The sequence below is a fragment of the Rhinatrema bivittatum genome, chromosome 2 (genome assembly GCF_901001135.1).
Source record: "Rhinatrema bivittatum chromosome 2, aRhiBiv1.1, whole genome shotgun sequence".
In the NCBI taxonomy this organism is placed as follows: Eukaryota; Metazoa; Chordata; class Amphibia; order Gymnophiona; family Rhinatrematidae; genus Rhinatrema; species Rhinatrema bivittatum.
Genome location: NC_042616.1, coordinates 596702567 through 596718263, shown reverse-complemented (window position 1 = coordinate 596718263; position 15697 = coordinate 596702567). Strand labels below are relative to the sequence as shown.

General features: G+C 49.5%; 1 protein-coding gene across 2 annotated transcripts in view; it reads right to left on the bottom strand.

Moving 5' to 3' along the window:
- The window catches only part of MIB1 (mindbomb E3 ubiquitin protein ligase 1), a 331151-nt gene that overhangs the window by 154842 nt on the left and 160612 nt on the right, over window positions 1-15697 (bottom strand). For both annotated transcript variants that reach the window (XM_029591112.1, XM_029591111.1), the window contains exon 11: window positions 6070-6267. In XM_029591112.1, coding sequence (XP_029446972.1) covers window positions 6070-6267 — 198 coding nt within the window. The remainder of the gene's footprint in view (window positions 1-6069; window positions 6268-15697) is intronic.

The following is a 15697-nucleotide window of genomic DNA, read 5'->3' as shown; positions in this document are numbered from 1 at the left end:
TAGTGACTCCAACATCCAACTGGTCAAGCGCATGGACCTGATAGCCCCAGCCTGAGACAAGCTCTTGATCAGCCAATCGTCCAGATACGGGAAGACATGCACTCCCAAGTCTGCGAAGGTGCGCTGCCAACACACCCATGCATTTTGTGAAGACCCACGGGGTGGACATGAGCCCGAATGACAACATCCAGTACGGGAAGTGCTGTGTGCCCGCCACAAATTGGAGATACTTCCTGTGACCAGGGAAGATCTTGATATGAGTGCATGTGTCTTTTAGGTAGAGAGGGCATAGCCAGTACCCTTTTTGAAAAAGGGGAATCAAGATGCCCAGGGAAACCATCTTGAACTTTACTCTTTATAGAAAGTTGTTCAAGGCCCTTAGGTCTAGGATTAGACAGAATCATTCTGTTCTCTTTGGAATCAGGAAGTAACTGGAGTAAAATCCCCGCCTTCTTTGCCCAGTGTAACCTCAGACCAGCGGGTTTTGTCCATTGTCTGCCAAGGGTACCGATTGAATCTATGAGGTGTCCCGTCAAATTGCCCTCTGTGCCCATATTGGGGGCCGGTAACGCATTAGGAGTACAAGCAGACTTCTCCTCCTTCTTAATGGCCAGAGCAGTTCAGCCTGTACCACTGATTCACAAAGAACCGCAGTCTGCCCCGACCAGAGGGTCTATCAACCTGGATGTGGGCAACTGGCTTACTCTCCCTACAATCCAGTCAAAACCCTATCTATGGAGCTGACTGAGGTGCTGGCTGGGGTTTGGGGCTCTCTCTGCTGCCTGGGACGGATGTGGGAGCCCTGATGATGTTGACAGAAGCAAGGATGCAGAGGATAGTACTTCCTCTGGCAAAAAGACAGACTTCCTTGGCCCCGGCAGCCTCCTGGATGAGGACGGGTCTGGACTATTGGCAGAGAGTTGTTGGAGGGTCTCAGGTCAACCCAAAGTTGTGCCACAGCATCCCTCAGCCTATCTCCAAAGAGATCCTTTCCAGTACACGGCACGTCAGCGAGCATTAATGTACCTCTGGTTGGAGGTCTGAGACCCGCAGCGGTCTCCGATTTCCGCTGCAGAGACACTCGATGCAGTCTCGAAAACATCGTAGGTCACACAGACCTCTGTTATCCGCACTCTAGACCTTTATGCACCAGTGAAATGAGGGAGTCTTGCTGCTGGTGAGACAGCTGCTCAGCCACCTCCTTCAATTGCTATCGGACATCCCAAAAGTACTTGCTCATGTGGAGCTGGTAGGCAGCGATGCAGGTAATAAGCATGGTGCCTTGGAACACCTTCCTCCCAAGAGCATCCATTCTGTTGTCCTTCCCCAGGGACGCAGAGGAATGGGTCCGAGATTGCTTGGCCCTCTTGAGAGTAGATTCAACTACCACTGACTGGTGAGGTAGATGACGCCTATCGAATCCGGCAGCCTTCTGGACGAGGTAGACCAAGTCCGCCCTTCTTGTTAATGGGAGGCACTGTGAGGGGGTGTTTCCATTTCCTAGGCAGTAACTCCTTAAGGATCTTGTGTACTAGGACCGCCACAATCTCCTTAGAAGGCCCTATGAATTGGAGGATCTCAAGCATTTTGTGCTTGGCATCCTCCTTTGTTAAAAGTTGAAACAGGATGGCTTCCACCATCACCTACACAAACCCTGCAAAGGTCAAGTCCTCAGGCATGGACTTCCTTTGCTCATCTGGAGAAGGGTCTGCTAGAAGACTATGAGGACCCTCATCCTCACTACAGGGGATGGACCCTAGGTGCTCAGCCTTTGTCCAGAGGTACAGGCACCGGTAGAACTGGACAGGGGACTACAGGCCTCAGCATCTCTGCCGGCCTTGGTGGCTCTTCCTCCTCAGAGAAACTGGCAACCACCATCATATCAGTAGGGGAAGGCCTCGCCCCACCAGGCATCGGTGCTGTCTTGAGAACCGGCACCAGCGCGGATGGCAACACACTGATGAGCATGTTGAGCTTCTCCAGTAGCGGTAGAATGACTGGCAGCACAGGCTCCGGTGCCACAGACCCAAAGCCCTGCACTACCCAATCTACTGCTAGCTGAACTAGACGCTCCAGCTCCTCCTCAAACATTGCCAATGCCAACACCAACTGGGAGGAAGAAGGGGTGGCAAGATCTTTGGAGCCACAAGGTGGATTGGCGACTAGCACCAGGACTGGAGGAGACCATTGCGGACCCATGGCATTGATTGAGGCCCCCCCTCAATGCGAGGTCACCTCCAGGGATTGCAGCATGAGCCGGCGTATCCCTGTGCCCGACACCATGCATCAACAGGGACCGGTGCTGATGCTTGGCTTGGTGTTTCCCCGGCGCCAAGGCCAAAAATGATGAACCCAGCATCCTTGGCCTGGAGGACATAGACATCGATCGGTCTCTGCGCCCCTATCTGCTGATGAAAAAGACTGTCCCACTGATGTCAATAGCGTGGTATCCATCGGTGCGGCTCCAAGATCCTTCGACGTCAATGCTTCCGATGGCTTGGATTTCCTCGACCCAAAGAGCTGCTCCATCTTGTTGAGTCGAAGCAGACATCCCTTTGGGGTCATTTGGGCACACAAGTGACAACTCTGGACGTCATGGGATGCCCCCAGACAGAGGACACATCTCATGAGGATTCATAATGGACATGATCCTTGGCATCAAGGGCATTGACGAAAATCTGCCATGGCCATAACAGAACAAAATAGAAAGGGGCAGTAGACACAAAACAAAGGCATCAGCCATCAATGGCCGGCGGGCACCAGGGCACTGCTGCCGTGGGGGGGAAATCGACCACAAAAGGAAACTTACCAGAAATGCTGAAAACCCTTACAAGGATACTACAGGGAGGCACTATGAGGGACCCAGTGATGGAACGATACTGAAAACAGCGATGAAAAATAGAAGTTTTCCCACTAGGCCAGAAATAGACAAAGTGACATGGAGGGAGCTCACAGCTGCGCTGGTGGGTCCACTGACAGACCTGATCAATAGATCCCTGGAAATGGGAGTGGTGCTGCAAGACTGGAGAAGGAGCGGTGGTGGTCCCGCTTCACAAGAATGGGAGCAGAGAGGAGGCTGGAAACTTCAAGCCGGTTAGCCTCACCTCAGTGGTGGGAAAATTAATGGAGACTCCTCCGAAGGAAAGGATAATGAACTATCTACAATCTGGTGGGTTGCTCAACCCGAAGCAGCATGATTTACCATGGAAAGGGCCCATGAGACAAATTTGACTTTTTTTTTGATTGGATGACTAGAGAATTAGATCAGGGAAGATGTTATTTACTTGGATTTTAGTAAAGCTTTTGATATGGTCCAACATAGGAGGCTCGTGAACAAAATGAGAAGCTTGGGAACGGGTGCCAAGGTAGTAGCGTGGATTGCAAAACTGGTTCACTGACAGGAGACAGCACATAATAGTCAATGGAACCTACTCTGAAGAAAGAATGGTGTTAAGTAGAATGCCACAGGGATTGGTTTTGGGACAGATTCTGTTCAATATCTTTGTGAGCAACCTGGCAAAAGAGATAGAAGTTAAGGTTTGTCTATTTGCGGATGATACGACTGAAGGAGTAAAGAGAATGAAAAGTGATTTAAAAAAGCTTGAAGAGTGGTCAAAAATATGGCAGTAGGGATTCAATGCCAAGAAGTACAGAGTCATGCATCTGGGGTGCAGCAATCCAAAAGAGCTGTATGTGATGGGCAGTGAAAGACTAATATGCACGGGCTGGGAGAGGAACCTTGGTGTGAGTGTCTGATGATATGAAAGCGGCGAAGCAATGTGACAAGGCGATAGCTAAAGCCATAAAAATACTAGGCTGCATAGAGAGAAATAACCTGTAAAAAAATAAATAAATAAGGTGATAATGGCCTTGTATAGATACTTGGTGAGGCCTCAACTGGAGTACTGTGTTCAGTATTTGTGCATGTATCTAAAAAAGGATAAAGAAAGGATAGAGGCGGTCCAAAGAAGAGATATCAAAATGGTGAGAGGTCAGCATTAGAAGAATTATGAGGAGAGGCGAAAGGATCTCAATATATATACCCTTGAAGAGAGGAGGTGCAGGGAACATATGATACAGACCTTCAGATATCTGAAAGGTTTTAATGATACAAAATCGTCAAACCTTTTCCGTTGGAAAGAAATCAATAGAACTAGGAGTCATGAAATTAAACTCCAGGCAGGGGGACTCAGAACCAATGTCAGGGAATAATTCTTCATGGAGAGGGTAGTGAATGCCTGGAATGCACTTCCAGAGGAGGAAGTGAAGATGAAAACAGTGAAGGCTAGAGGATGGAAATAAAGAAAAGAGTGCATGGAGTTAACTGGGATAACTTGCTGGTGTGGAAGAAGCTACCCTTAACAAATAAGCCTTGATATTGTTAATGCAATTCCATCATTGTTCTCTGCTCCAAAGGCAGTGGGAAAAGGGGGAATTGGATTGAGACAGCAACCAACAAGAGCCCCAACCTTTACAGTTTGGGGAACAAATAAACATGGTGTAACTTGCTGATGCGGCTTTTACTACCCCTTAATCACTAAGCTGATACTTTTGATGCAACTCCAACATTGCTCTCTGCTTCCACGGCAAGGGTTAAGGGAAACTGGATTGAGACATCATCCGAAGGCCCTGACTTTTAAAGTCTGGGAAAATGATAAGCTTGGGGGTAACCTGCACAGTGCAGCAGATACTGGCTTAAGCATAAACTTGCTGGGCAAACTGGGTGGATGATTTGGTCCTTTTTTGCGTCATTTCTATGTTTCTATGAGCTCCATCAGACCGCAAGGCTTACAGCTCTGTAGAAAAGAAGAGACTGGACCCCGCATGGACACGTGGTATAGGGCAGGTTGGGCATGTTCAGTGTGCCTAGTCAAAGTTCTAGAAAGTTTGACATAAATTTTTCGCATTAGGGCTCCAATTAATGTCACCCATGTGAGAGGACTATCATTTTGCTTGTCCTCCAAAAAATGACACCTACAAGAATGTGTGTTTATGTAGCTAGCAAAAGAGTGGAAGGGGGTGCATATGTGACTAAGGGGGATGGGGGTAAGGGTACAAAGGATATGGGGGTGGTAGGGTGTGCACACTGTGTGGCTAGAGGGAGTGGCAGGATGAATTTGCCTGGAGGAGATGGAAACAGGGGTGATGGGGGACTAGGAGTAGGAGTAGAGATAGGGGTGGTAGGCTGTGTAAGTGGCTTCAGGGCTAGTGGCAGGCTCCGTATCCTCTCTCACACACACAGGCGCTCATTCTCACACACACACACACACACACACACACACACAATCCATGCCTCGCCCTCTTTGGGCCATGGAGAGATGGAGTCCACTGTAGCACCGCCGGCCTCCCTTCGGGTGGCCGCAAGATGAGGTCTGTCGCAGCCCTGCTAGGCCTACCTTCCAACAAACATCATCCGGCTGCTACAGGATACCTCTTTCTTGACTGCTGCGTTTTTGTTTTCTCCCTGGTTAAAACTGAAAAACCCATTTTTTTCACCAGAGTGTTTTATTGGGGGGTTTCATGTATAACCGAAAATCAGAATCTCTAAGTATAACTCTCAGATTTATTCAATAAAAAAGTATCACAGCAACTTTAATTTTTAATTCAACATTCTTAAAAACCAAAATGTGTGAAACTAATAACTTTGGAATATCATATCTATTAGATAATTATTAACTGCATTAATCCTCTCTAAATCCTGGTTTATATTAGGCAATCTTTTGAACAGTATCCAAAGGAGGGACCAAGTCAGATTAATACTTTAAAGCCCAGCATGCTATTTACTTTATTTTGTAAATCTACTTTATTTTATTTATATTCTACTTCTCAGGCAATTCAAAGTGGAATATATTCAGGTACTGTTTTCCTATCCCCACAGGGCAATCTTTAGCTTCCATAGTCTGTTTTAATTTATATACTTTTCCCCTTTTTCTAGATAGAACAATGTACAAATATACTGAAATAGTCTAACTGGGATTTTACCAGGTTTTACTCAAACAGTGTAACAATACAGTCAAATCAGAACCCCACATTTAAAGAAAGTTTCTAGATTAATGTAAATGTTTTTACCTGAAGACTAGGATGGCTGCTAAAAACCAGTAAAGTTTTCACAACCTGAAGATGGCCTTTGTTGACAGCAATATGAAGTGGGGTCTGTCTGCGCTTGTTGCGAGCATTTAAATCTGCACCGCCTCTGTGCAAAACCTCTATAACAGCTCCTTCATCGCCAAAAGCCGCATGGTGCACTGCTCGGTCTCCATCTTTATCCTAAACGAACACATTCTTTGCATTAGTCAAATGCTTAATTCTAGCTCAATATACTATAAAATTACAATTTAAAAAAAGATTAAAAGTAACTAGGCCAAATGCCTAGTCCAGTTGACCAGAGGTGACCATGATGAATGGGACAGCAGAGTTGCTTACCTGTAACAGGTGTTCTCCCAGGACAGCAGGATCTTAGTCCTCACATATGGGTGACATCATCAGATGAAGCCCTGTCACAGAACACTTTTGTCAAAGTTTCTAGAACTTTGACTAGCACAATGAGCATGCCCAGCATGCCACTAACCCTGCAGCCACCAGGGGTCCCCCTTCAGTCTCGTTTGTAGCAAAAGTACGAGCGAAAAATAAAATAATAAAACTTAAGCGAACCCAACTCCGTGGGGTGGCGGGCGGGTTTCATGAGGACTAACATCCTGCTGTCCTGGGACAACACCTGTTACAAGTAAGCAACTCTGCTTTCTCCCAGGACAAGCAGGATGGCAGTCCTCACATATGGGTGAATAGCAAGCTACAGGCTGAGTCATACGTATGAGGCCAAGCAGCATCGAACATGTACAACGGGCACAACTGGGGTGCTGTTGGCAAGAATGAGGCAGACAAATTCACAGCGGGTCTAGGTAGGTCGAGTTGGGTTCCTACACTGGAAACAAATTTCTGAGGACAGACTGGCCAGAGACTGAATCCTGTCACCCAGCCTTGTCCAGGCAGTAGTGAATTGCAAAGGTGTGGAGAGAGCTCCATGTCGCAGCTCTGCAGATGTCAGCAATTGGTACTGAACAATAGTGTGCTACAGACGTTGCCATTGCTCTGTCTGAGTGTGCCTTCACTTGTCCCTGCAGTGGAAGGCCTGCTTGCTGGTAACAGAATGCGATGCAGTCTGCCAACGAATTTGACAGTGTTTGCTTGCCCACCACATTCCCAAGTTTGTTCTTATCAAAAGATACAAAGAGTTGGCTGGACTTCCTGTGGGCTGTAGTGCGGTCTAAGTAAAACACAAGAGCACGCTTACAGTCCAAGGTGTGGAGAGCTCGCTCACCTAGATGAGCGTGAGGTCTTGGAAAGAAAGTGTGCAAGACTATGGACTGATTTAAATGGAAATCAGTTACCACCTTAGGAAGGAATTTAGGGTGAGTGCAGAGAACAACCCAGTCATGGAGGAACCTTGTGTAGGGTGAGTAGGTCACAAGGGCCTGTAACTCATTCAACCCTGCGAGCAGACGTGATGGCTACTAGGAAAAGAGCTTTCCATGTAAGGTATCTGAGTTCACAGAAGTACAAGGGCTCAAAAGGAGTGTGCATGAGCCATGCAAGTACCTCGTTGAGGTCCCATGCTACGACCGGTGGCCGTAGAGGAGGCTTAAGCTGTACTAAACCTCTCATGAAGCGACTCACCAGGGGTTGAGCCGTTATCGGGGCATCCCCTATTCCTTGATGGTAAGCAGAGATGGCACTAAGGTGCACTCGGATAGATGATGTCTGGAGACCAGATTCCGAGAGGTGCCAGAGATAATCTAACAGACTCGATGTGGGGCAAGAAAAGGGGTCGAAGTCCTTTTGTGTGCACCACAAGGTAAATCTCTTCCATTTAGAGCAGTAGGATTTCCGTGTGGAAGGCTTCAGCAGTGAAGCTACTAGGACTTGAGATACGTCACTTGAAAGGTTGAGTGGTTGTAGTATCAGCCTTTCAACATCCAGGCAGTCAGAGGGGGCCTGGAGGTTCGGGTGGCATAACTTGCCGTGATTTTGTGTTATAAGGTTGGGCAACATGCCCAGGCAAATGGGGTCTTGGACAGAAAGATTGCAAAATATGGGAAACCAAATTTGGCGCGGCCAATACGGAGCTATGAGAATCATTAAGCCCTGGTCCTGTCGTAGCTTCACGAGAGTCTTGCTTATTAGTGGAATCGTAGGATTCGCATAAAACAGGGACCTTTCCAGGGACGGGCGAAGGCATCTCTTGCTGGTGCATGCCAGTCCCTGTGCAGGGAGCAGAAGCTTTCCACTTTGTGGTTCTGACTGGAGGCAAAGAAGTCGATGGTCGGATGACCCCACCGGTGGAAGATTCTACTCGCAACAGAGGGATCCAGAGACCATTCGTGGGGCTGGAAACAACGGCTGAGGCGGTCCCGCCAGTGCATTCTGTGTGCCCACTAGGTAAGTGGCTCACAGAAGAATGCGACAGGGCCCAGGCCCAAATCTGCACCACCTCCTGGCAAAGCAGATAAGAGTCCATGCCCCCCTGTTTGTTCAGGTATCACATTGCATCTTGGTTGTCTGTTTGAATCAGGACAACTTTGTTGGAGAGGCAATCCTGAAATGCATAAAGGGAGTACCACATTGCTCGAAGCTCCAGAAAGTTGATTTGATGGGTTGCTTCGGCTGTTGTCCAAGTCCCTTGAGTTTGAAGGCCTTGGACAAGGGCTCCCAACCTAAGTTGGAGGCATCCGTAGTTAAGGTCACCTGAGGAGCCGGTTGCTGGAAAGGAAGACCCATTTGTAAGTTGGCTTTGTGTTTCCACCATGCAAGGAACAGATGAAGCTGGCTGGTTATGTGTATCAGGGACGACAGTGGCTGAGTAGCTTGTTACCACTGGGATTTCAGAGTCCATTGGGTCACTCTCATGGCCAGGCGTGCCATAGGGGTGACATGGACTGTTGATGCCATGTGGCCAAGCAACCTGAATAGCTGGCCAGCTGAGGCTCTTTTTCAACAGCAAATAAAGCTGGCACGGTTGAACAGCATGGTCAGTGGGTAAGAATGCTCTGGATAGTGTCGTGACTGGGTCTGCTCCTATAAAGGAGAGAAGATGAGACTGTGTCAACTGGGATTTTGGGTAACTTATTAGAAATCCCAATGAGTTGAGAAGCCTTATGGTGAAACAGAGAGAGTCGAGGGCTCCTTGTTTTGACTGGCTTTTTATGAGCCAGTCGTCCAGGTATGGAAAAAGGTGTACGCCTCTGCTGTGTAACTGCGCAACCATGACTACCAGGCACTTTGTAAAGACTCGAGGCGTTGAGGCTAGGCCGAATGGTAGTACTTTGTACTGATAGTGACTGCGGCCCACCACAAATCACAGATATTAGCGATGAGGTGGGGATATCGCAATATGGGCATATGCGTCTTGCAGGTCCAGAGAACAGAGCCAATCCCCTTGCTGAAATAGAGGAAGCATGGTGCCCAGGGATACCATCCTGAACTGTTCCTTGCAAAGAAATCTATTCAAGGCACGGAGGTCCAGAATAGGCCGGAAGCCACCGGTCTTTTTTGTATTAGGAAATATCTGGAGTAGAACCCTTTTCCCTACTAATTCGGTGGAACCGGTTCCACGGCTCTGACCGACAAAAGGATTGAAAGCTCTGACTCCAGTTTTCCTGTGTGGTCGTCCCAGCTCCAGGATGGAATAGGTGGGAAGGCCGGGGATATTTTTGAAAAATTTAGATGGTAACCGTGGGTTACAATGGACAATACCCACTGGTCCATGGTGATTGGATGCCAATTTGTTGCAAAGTGGCACAGGCGGCCCCCCCACTGGAATATGGCTACTGCTCTCTGGAAGAGAGTCAAAATCCAGACGCGAGGCCAGTTCGTGGAGCTGGCTGTGGGTTTGGCACACATGTCCCCTCTGAGGTGCCCAAGCCGGTTGTGCACGGGACGCAGGAGGGTAATCTGCGTGGCCTGTAGAATTTTTTCTTGTGTTCTCTACGCATGGCCCTGCGGGCTATGGAGGGAACATCTGGGGAGACAGTTGAAAACTGGCACAGGGTCTCATGATGGTCCTTTAACTGGGCCACTGCGTCCTGGATCTTATCCCCGAACAGGCTGTCTCCAGTACAGGGTAGATCTGCCAGTTTGTCCTGCACTTCCGGGTGTAGGTCTGAAGCCTTAAGCCAGGCCCAGCATCTAGCACTGAAGCCCACTGCAGAGACTCTGGATGCTGTTTCAAAAGAATCACAATTAGCTCTGACTTCATGTTTACCTGCTTCCATTCCTTTTTGTAGGATGGAGGACAAGGCTTTTTGTTGTTGCTGTGGTAATGTTTTCGCAATCTCCTGGACTTGTTTCCAGAGATTTTTATTATATTGGGTCATGTATAGTTGATATGCTGCAATTCACGATATCAACATGGACCCTTGGAAAATTCTTTGTCCCAACGCATCCAATGCTTTCTGTTCCTTACCAAGAAGAGAGGAAAACTGGTTCTTACCTGCTAATTTTCGTTCCTATAATACCACAGATCAGTCCAGACCAGTGGGTTATGCACTCCCACCAGCAGATGGAGGCAGAGAAAAAAACTTCGAGGCACTGCTATATACCAATAGTGCCACTTGCAGCTCCTCAGTATTGGTTGATCCCCAAGCAAAAAACCACTGGAACCAGCCCTATATAACCTTAAACCACTATTCACCCAGAACAAGGCGAACATCAAAAAACAGGAGGATTGGATTCCCCTAAAGTTGGAAATCCTAACCAGGAACTTTGTGATAAACAGAATATAGATTACTTCCTTCAGAATTCTTCAATACAGTAGCTAATCCAAGGGTCAGTCACGTCTGGGCCTCTGGACTGATCTGTGGTATTACAGGAACGAGAATTAGCAGGTAAGAACCAAGTTTCCTTTCCTGAACATACCCAGATCAGTCCAGACCAGTGGGATGTACCAAAGCCACACTACTCTGGGAGGGATCCCGAAAGACCCGCTCTTAGAACCTGCTCCCCGAAATTGGAGTCCTCCGGCGCTGTCACGTCCAAGCGGTAATGCTTGGAAAAAGGATGCAGAGAGAACCAGACCATGGCTTTACATATCTCGTGGCGACACCAGCTGGCACTCCGCCCAAGAGGCTGCTTTAGCACGCATAGAATGAGCTTTCAAGCTGTCCGGGATGGAGCGGCCGTTCCTAATGTATGCCTAGCCAATGGTTTCTTTCAGCCACCTAGACAGAGTGGCCTTGGACGCCTTGTCCCCTTCACTTAGGGCCACCAAAACAGAACAAACAAATGATCCGATTTCCAAAAGGGATTGGAGACCTTCAAGTAGCGCAAGAGGATTCGGCAAACATCCAATAAATGCAGGTCTCTATGTGCCGCCGAATCGCGGGACCAGTTCGGGAAGCCAGGGAGTTCTACCAACTGATTAACATGAAATGCCGACACCACCTTAGGCAGAAAAGACGGCACCGTACGCAAAGACACCCTATCCACCAAAATCCACAAAAGCGGGTCCCGGCAGGACAGAGCCTGCAATTTCGAAATGCGCCTCACCGAACAAATAGCCACCAAGAAGACTGTCTTCAGGGTCAGGTCCTTGACAGAAGCCTGACCCACTGGCTCAAAGGGCGGTACACATAAGGCCCGCAAGACGAGGTTCAGGCTCCACTCAGGGCACAGTTTCCGAACAGGTGGCTTCAAATGCTTTACCCCTTTGAGAAAGTGAACCACATCAGAGTGGCAAGCCAGGGATCTGCCGTCTATTCTTCCCCTGAAACACCCCAGAACTGAAACTGAACCCAGATGGAGTTGTACACTAGGCCCTTGGAAAGGCCCTGCTGCAGAAAAGCTAGAATGTGAGGGACGGACGCCAACCCCGGGCCAATCCCCTGTTGCGCACACCAGGACTCAAACACCGTCCATACTCGCATGTACGCCATGGAAGAGGAAGGACACCTGGCCTGCAGCAGAGTGGAAATTACTGGCTCCAAATACCCCTTCAGCTGTAGGCGCCGCCTCTCAAAAGCCAAGCCACAAGAGAGAAACTATCCTCCCGATCTGAAAGGATGGGTCCCTGACACAAAAGGTCCGGTAAGTGCGCTAGCCGTAAAGGCCAGTCCTTGGCTAGCTGTATCAGATCCGCAAACTAAGGGTGACGAGGCCACTCCGGAGCCACCAGCACCACCTGACCTCGGTGCTGTTCCACTCGTCTGATGACAGGCCATAGAGGAAAGGCATACAACAGAATCCCTGTAAGCCATTTGGACATCAAGGCGTCAAGACCTACTGACTCCATCTCCTTTCATCGACTGAAAAAGCGCATCGTCTTAGTGTTGATTCGGGCTCCCCATGAGGTCCAACTGGAGAGTTCCCCATCTGCCACAAATGAGGTTCCACGCCTCTCCGGACAGCTCCCTCTCTCCTGGGTCCAGCTGTTGCCTGCTGAGGAAGTCCGCTTGAATGTTTTCCACGCCCACCACATGCGAGGCAGAGATGCCCTCCAGATGGCGTTTGGCCCGAAGAGGAGACGAGCTTCCCAGGCTATGGCTGGGCTCCTGGTTCCTCCCTGGCAGTTGAGGTACGCCACCGTGGTGGCGTTGTCTGAAAACACACGAACCATCCGCCCCCGCACCAGATCCAGGAAGGCTTCTTACGCCCTGCACACTGCCCTGGTCTCCAGGCGGTTGATGGACCAAGCACGCTCCAACTCCAACCACACACCTTGTTCCACTCTGCCCAAGCACATCGCAACCCAGCCAGTCTGGTGTTTCGAGGGGCATTCCTCTCTGCAGGTTAGAGTCCACTAACCACTACTCCAGGCTGGATCTGGACTGCGATGTCAAGGGCAGCTGCATCTGATATTGCTCCAACACTGGACTCCACCAGGACAGAAGAGTCCACTGCAACGGTCTCAAGTGAGCAAAGGCCCATGGGACGAGCTCCAGCATCAAGGCCATGGATCCCAGAACCTTCAGATAGTCACAGGCAGTAGGAGTCTGCATCCCCCGCAAGCAATTCACCTGCTGTTGCAGTTTGTGCATGCGGTCCTCCGTCAGAAACACCCGGCCCAGTCGAGTGTCGAAGCGAGCACCCAGGTATTCCAGGACCTGGGAGGGAATCAAGTGACTCTTTGCCAGGTTGATCACCCACCCCAACGACTGCAGCATGTGGGTCACATGAAGAATAGTTCACCAACAATCTTCCTCCGATTTCGCCCGAAGGAGCCAGTCATCGAGGTATGGGTGTTCTAATACCCCTTCCCGCAGGAGGACTGCTGCCACGACCACAATAACCTTAACATAAGAATATGCCATACTGGGTCAGACCAAGGGTCCATCAAGCCCAGCATCCTGTTTCCAACAGTGGCCAATCCAGGCCATAAGAACCTGGCAAGTACCCAAAAACTAAGTCTATTCCATGTTACCATTGCTAGTAATAGCAGTAGTTATTATCTAAGTCAACTTAATTAATAGCAGATAATGGACTTCTCGTCCAAGAACTTATCCAATCCTTTTTTAAACACAGCTATACTAACTGCACTAACCACATCCTCTTGCAACAAATTCCAGAGTTTAATTGTGCGTTGAGTGAAAAAGAACTTTCTCTGATTAGTTTTAAATGTGCCACATGCTAACTTCATGGAGTGCCCCCTAGTCTTTCTATTATCCGAAAGAGTAAAAAAACGATTCACATCTACCCGTTCTAGACCTCTCATGATTTTAAACACCTCTATCATATCCCCTCTTCTCCAAGCTGAAAAGTCCTAATCTCTTTAGTCTTTCCTCATAGGGGAGCTGTTCCATTCCCTTTATCATTTTGGTAGCCCTTCTCTGTACCTTCTCCATCACAATTATATCTTTTTTGAGATGCGGCGACCAGAATTGTACACAGTATTCAAGGTGCGGTCTCTCACCATGGAGCGATACAGAGGCATTATGACATTTTCCGTTGTATTCACCATTCCCTTTCCTAATTCCCAACATTCTGTTTGCTTTTTTGACTGCCGCAGCACACTGAACCGATGATTTCAATGTGTTATGACACCTAGATCTCTTTCTTGGGTAGTAGCACCTAATATGGAACCTAACATTGTGTAACTATAGCATAGGGTGGCCTCCATAGCAACTCGCTTGTTTAGGGAAGAACAGCGCGACACTAAGAAGGCATCCCTGGGAGGGTGTGAAAATTCTACGGCATAACCGACGCGGATCACATGAAGTACCCACTGATTGGCCGTAATTCTTGCCCACTCCTCGTAGAACTGGGACAGGCGTCCCCCTACAGCTGTCTCCGGGGAGTGGGTGGTCCTGATTTCATTGGGAAGATTCGTTGGCTCCAGGGCCCTGGCCAGAACCTCCCCTCGCTGTTCAGTTGGGTCCCTGAAAGGACTGCTGCCATCCCGAGGAAGGTCTGGATCCATGGGAAGAAGAGGAACCACCCCTTCCCAACTTAAATCTTCTGGAATCTCTAATCCAGCTCCATGGGGCAAACACCTTCCGAAATGGCTTTCTATCCTCTGGAAGCCTATTCCCTTTGGACACTCTCAGTGACTTCACCAGCTGATCCAGCTCCACGCCAAACAGGAGCTTCCCACGGAATGGGAGATTGCACAAACGAGCTGAGACTGCAAAAAAGGTGTATCAGATGGACTTCCAATTGCGATCCTGGGCGTCCTTCAGGGCACCCAATCCTGCCACAGGAATGGTAGTCTTTTTAGTAACTGCGGCCACTGCCGCGTCCACGTTGGGCATCCGTAAGGGTTCCAAATGTTCTTCCAACAGCAGATACAGTTTGGCCATGGCCCGCCCCACCTTGAGGCTGGCCTCTGGGGCATCCCATTCCCTGCTGATGAGCTTCTGAATCTTCTTTGGAATTGGGAAAGCAGAGAGGGGCCCCCGCAGTCCATCCTGCACCGGATTGACCCCTTTCGCTGTCAGAATCCTCCTGTGACAGTTTGAGCCCCCAGTTCCTCCAGCACCTGGGGAATAAGGCGACGGACCACCCAGGGGTCATCACCCCCCCCCCCCCCCAGAGACGTCTAGCAACAACTGATCATCCCCGCCGGCACCTGGGTCCGGATCGGGTTCAGTGTCACCCTGAGGCGTGGATAGATCCGACAGGGGGTCCCCCATATTCCCCGCATCTCCACAGCCACCTTGCACCCGAGGGACCAGAGGAGGCAGAACCTGCATCTTCAGGTGCTTGGCAGGGCCACCAGTGCGTTCTTGTGGCCTCTTCTTAGCAGCCTTCCTGGCCAGAAAGGCTTCGTGCATTAACAGCACAAATTCCGGGGAAAACCCTCCGGGCCTCACATCATCGCTGCTGGAATCCGAAGTTGCATCCTTCGGCTCCCCCTGGCTAGGTTCTACCACTGCCGGGGAAAGCGGGGGGGGGGGGGGGGATGTCTTCCTGAGATTCCTTTCCCAGGGTGTCCACCGACCCCTGGCGTTAACCTTTCGTCCCAGCTCCTCCCCCAGCTATGTGCTTGGGCTTTCTGGGCTTCTGACACTTAACAGATGACCCCCAGGAGCACAGGAGGCACAGAGGGTCAGAGCATCCAACTCAGAAACAGGCCCTACAGACCTCCACCAGGGCACTTTCAGGCATGGCAGTCCTTCCCCCAGTTCCCCTGGGGTCCCAGGAGGAGGAAATCAACAGGGTTGAACACTCGCACGGGACCAGCAAAAAAAAAAACAAAATGGCACCCGCA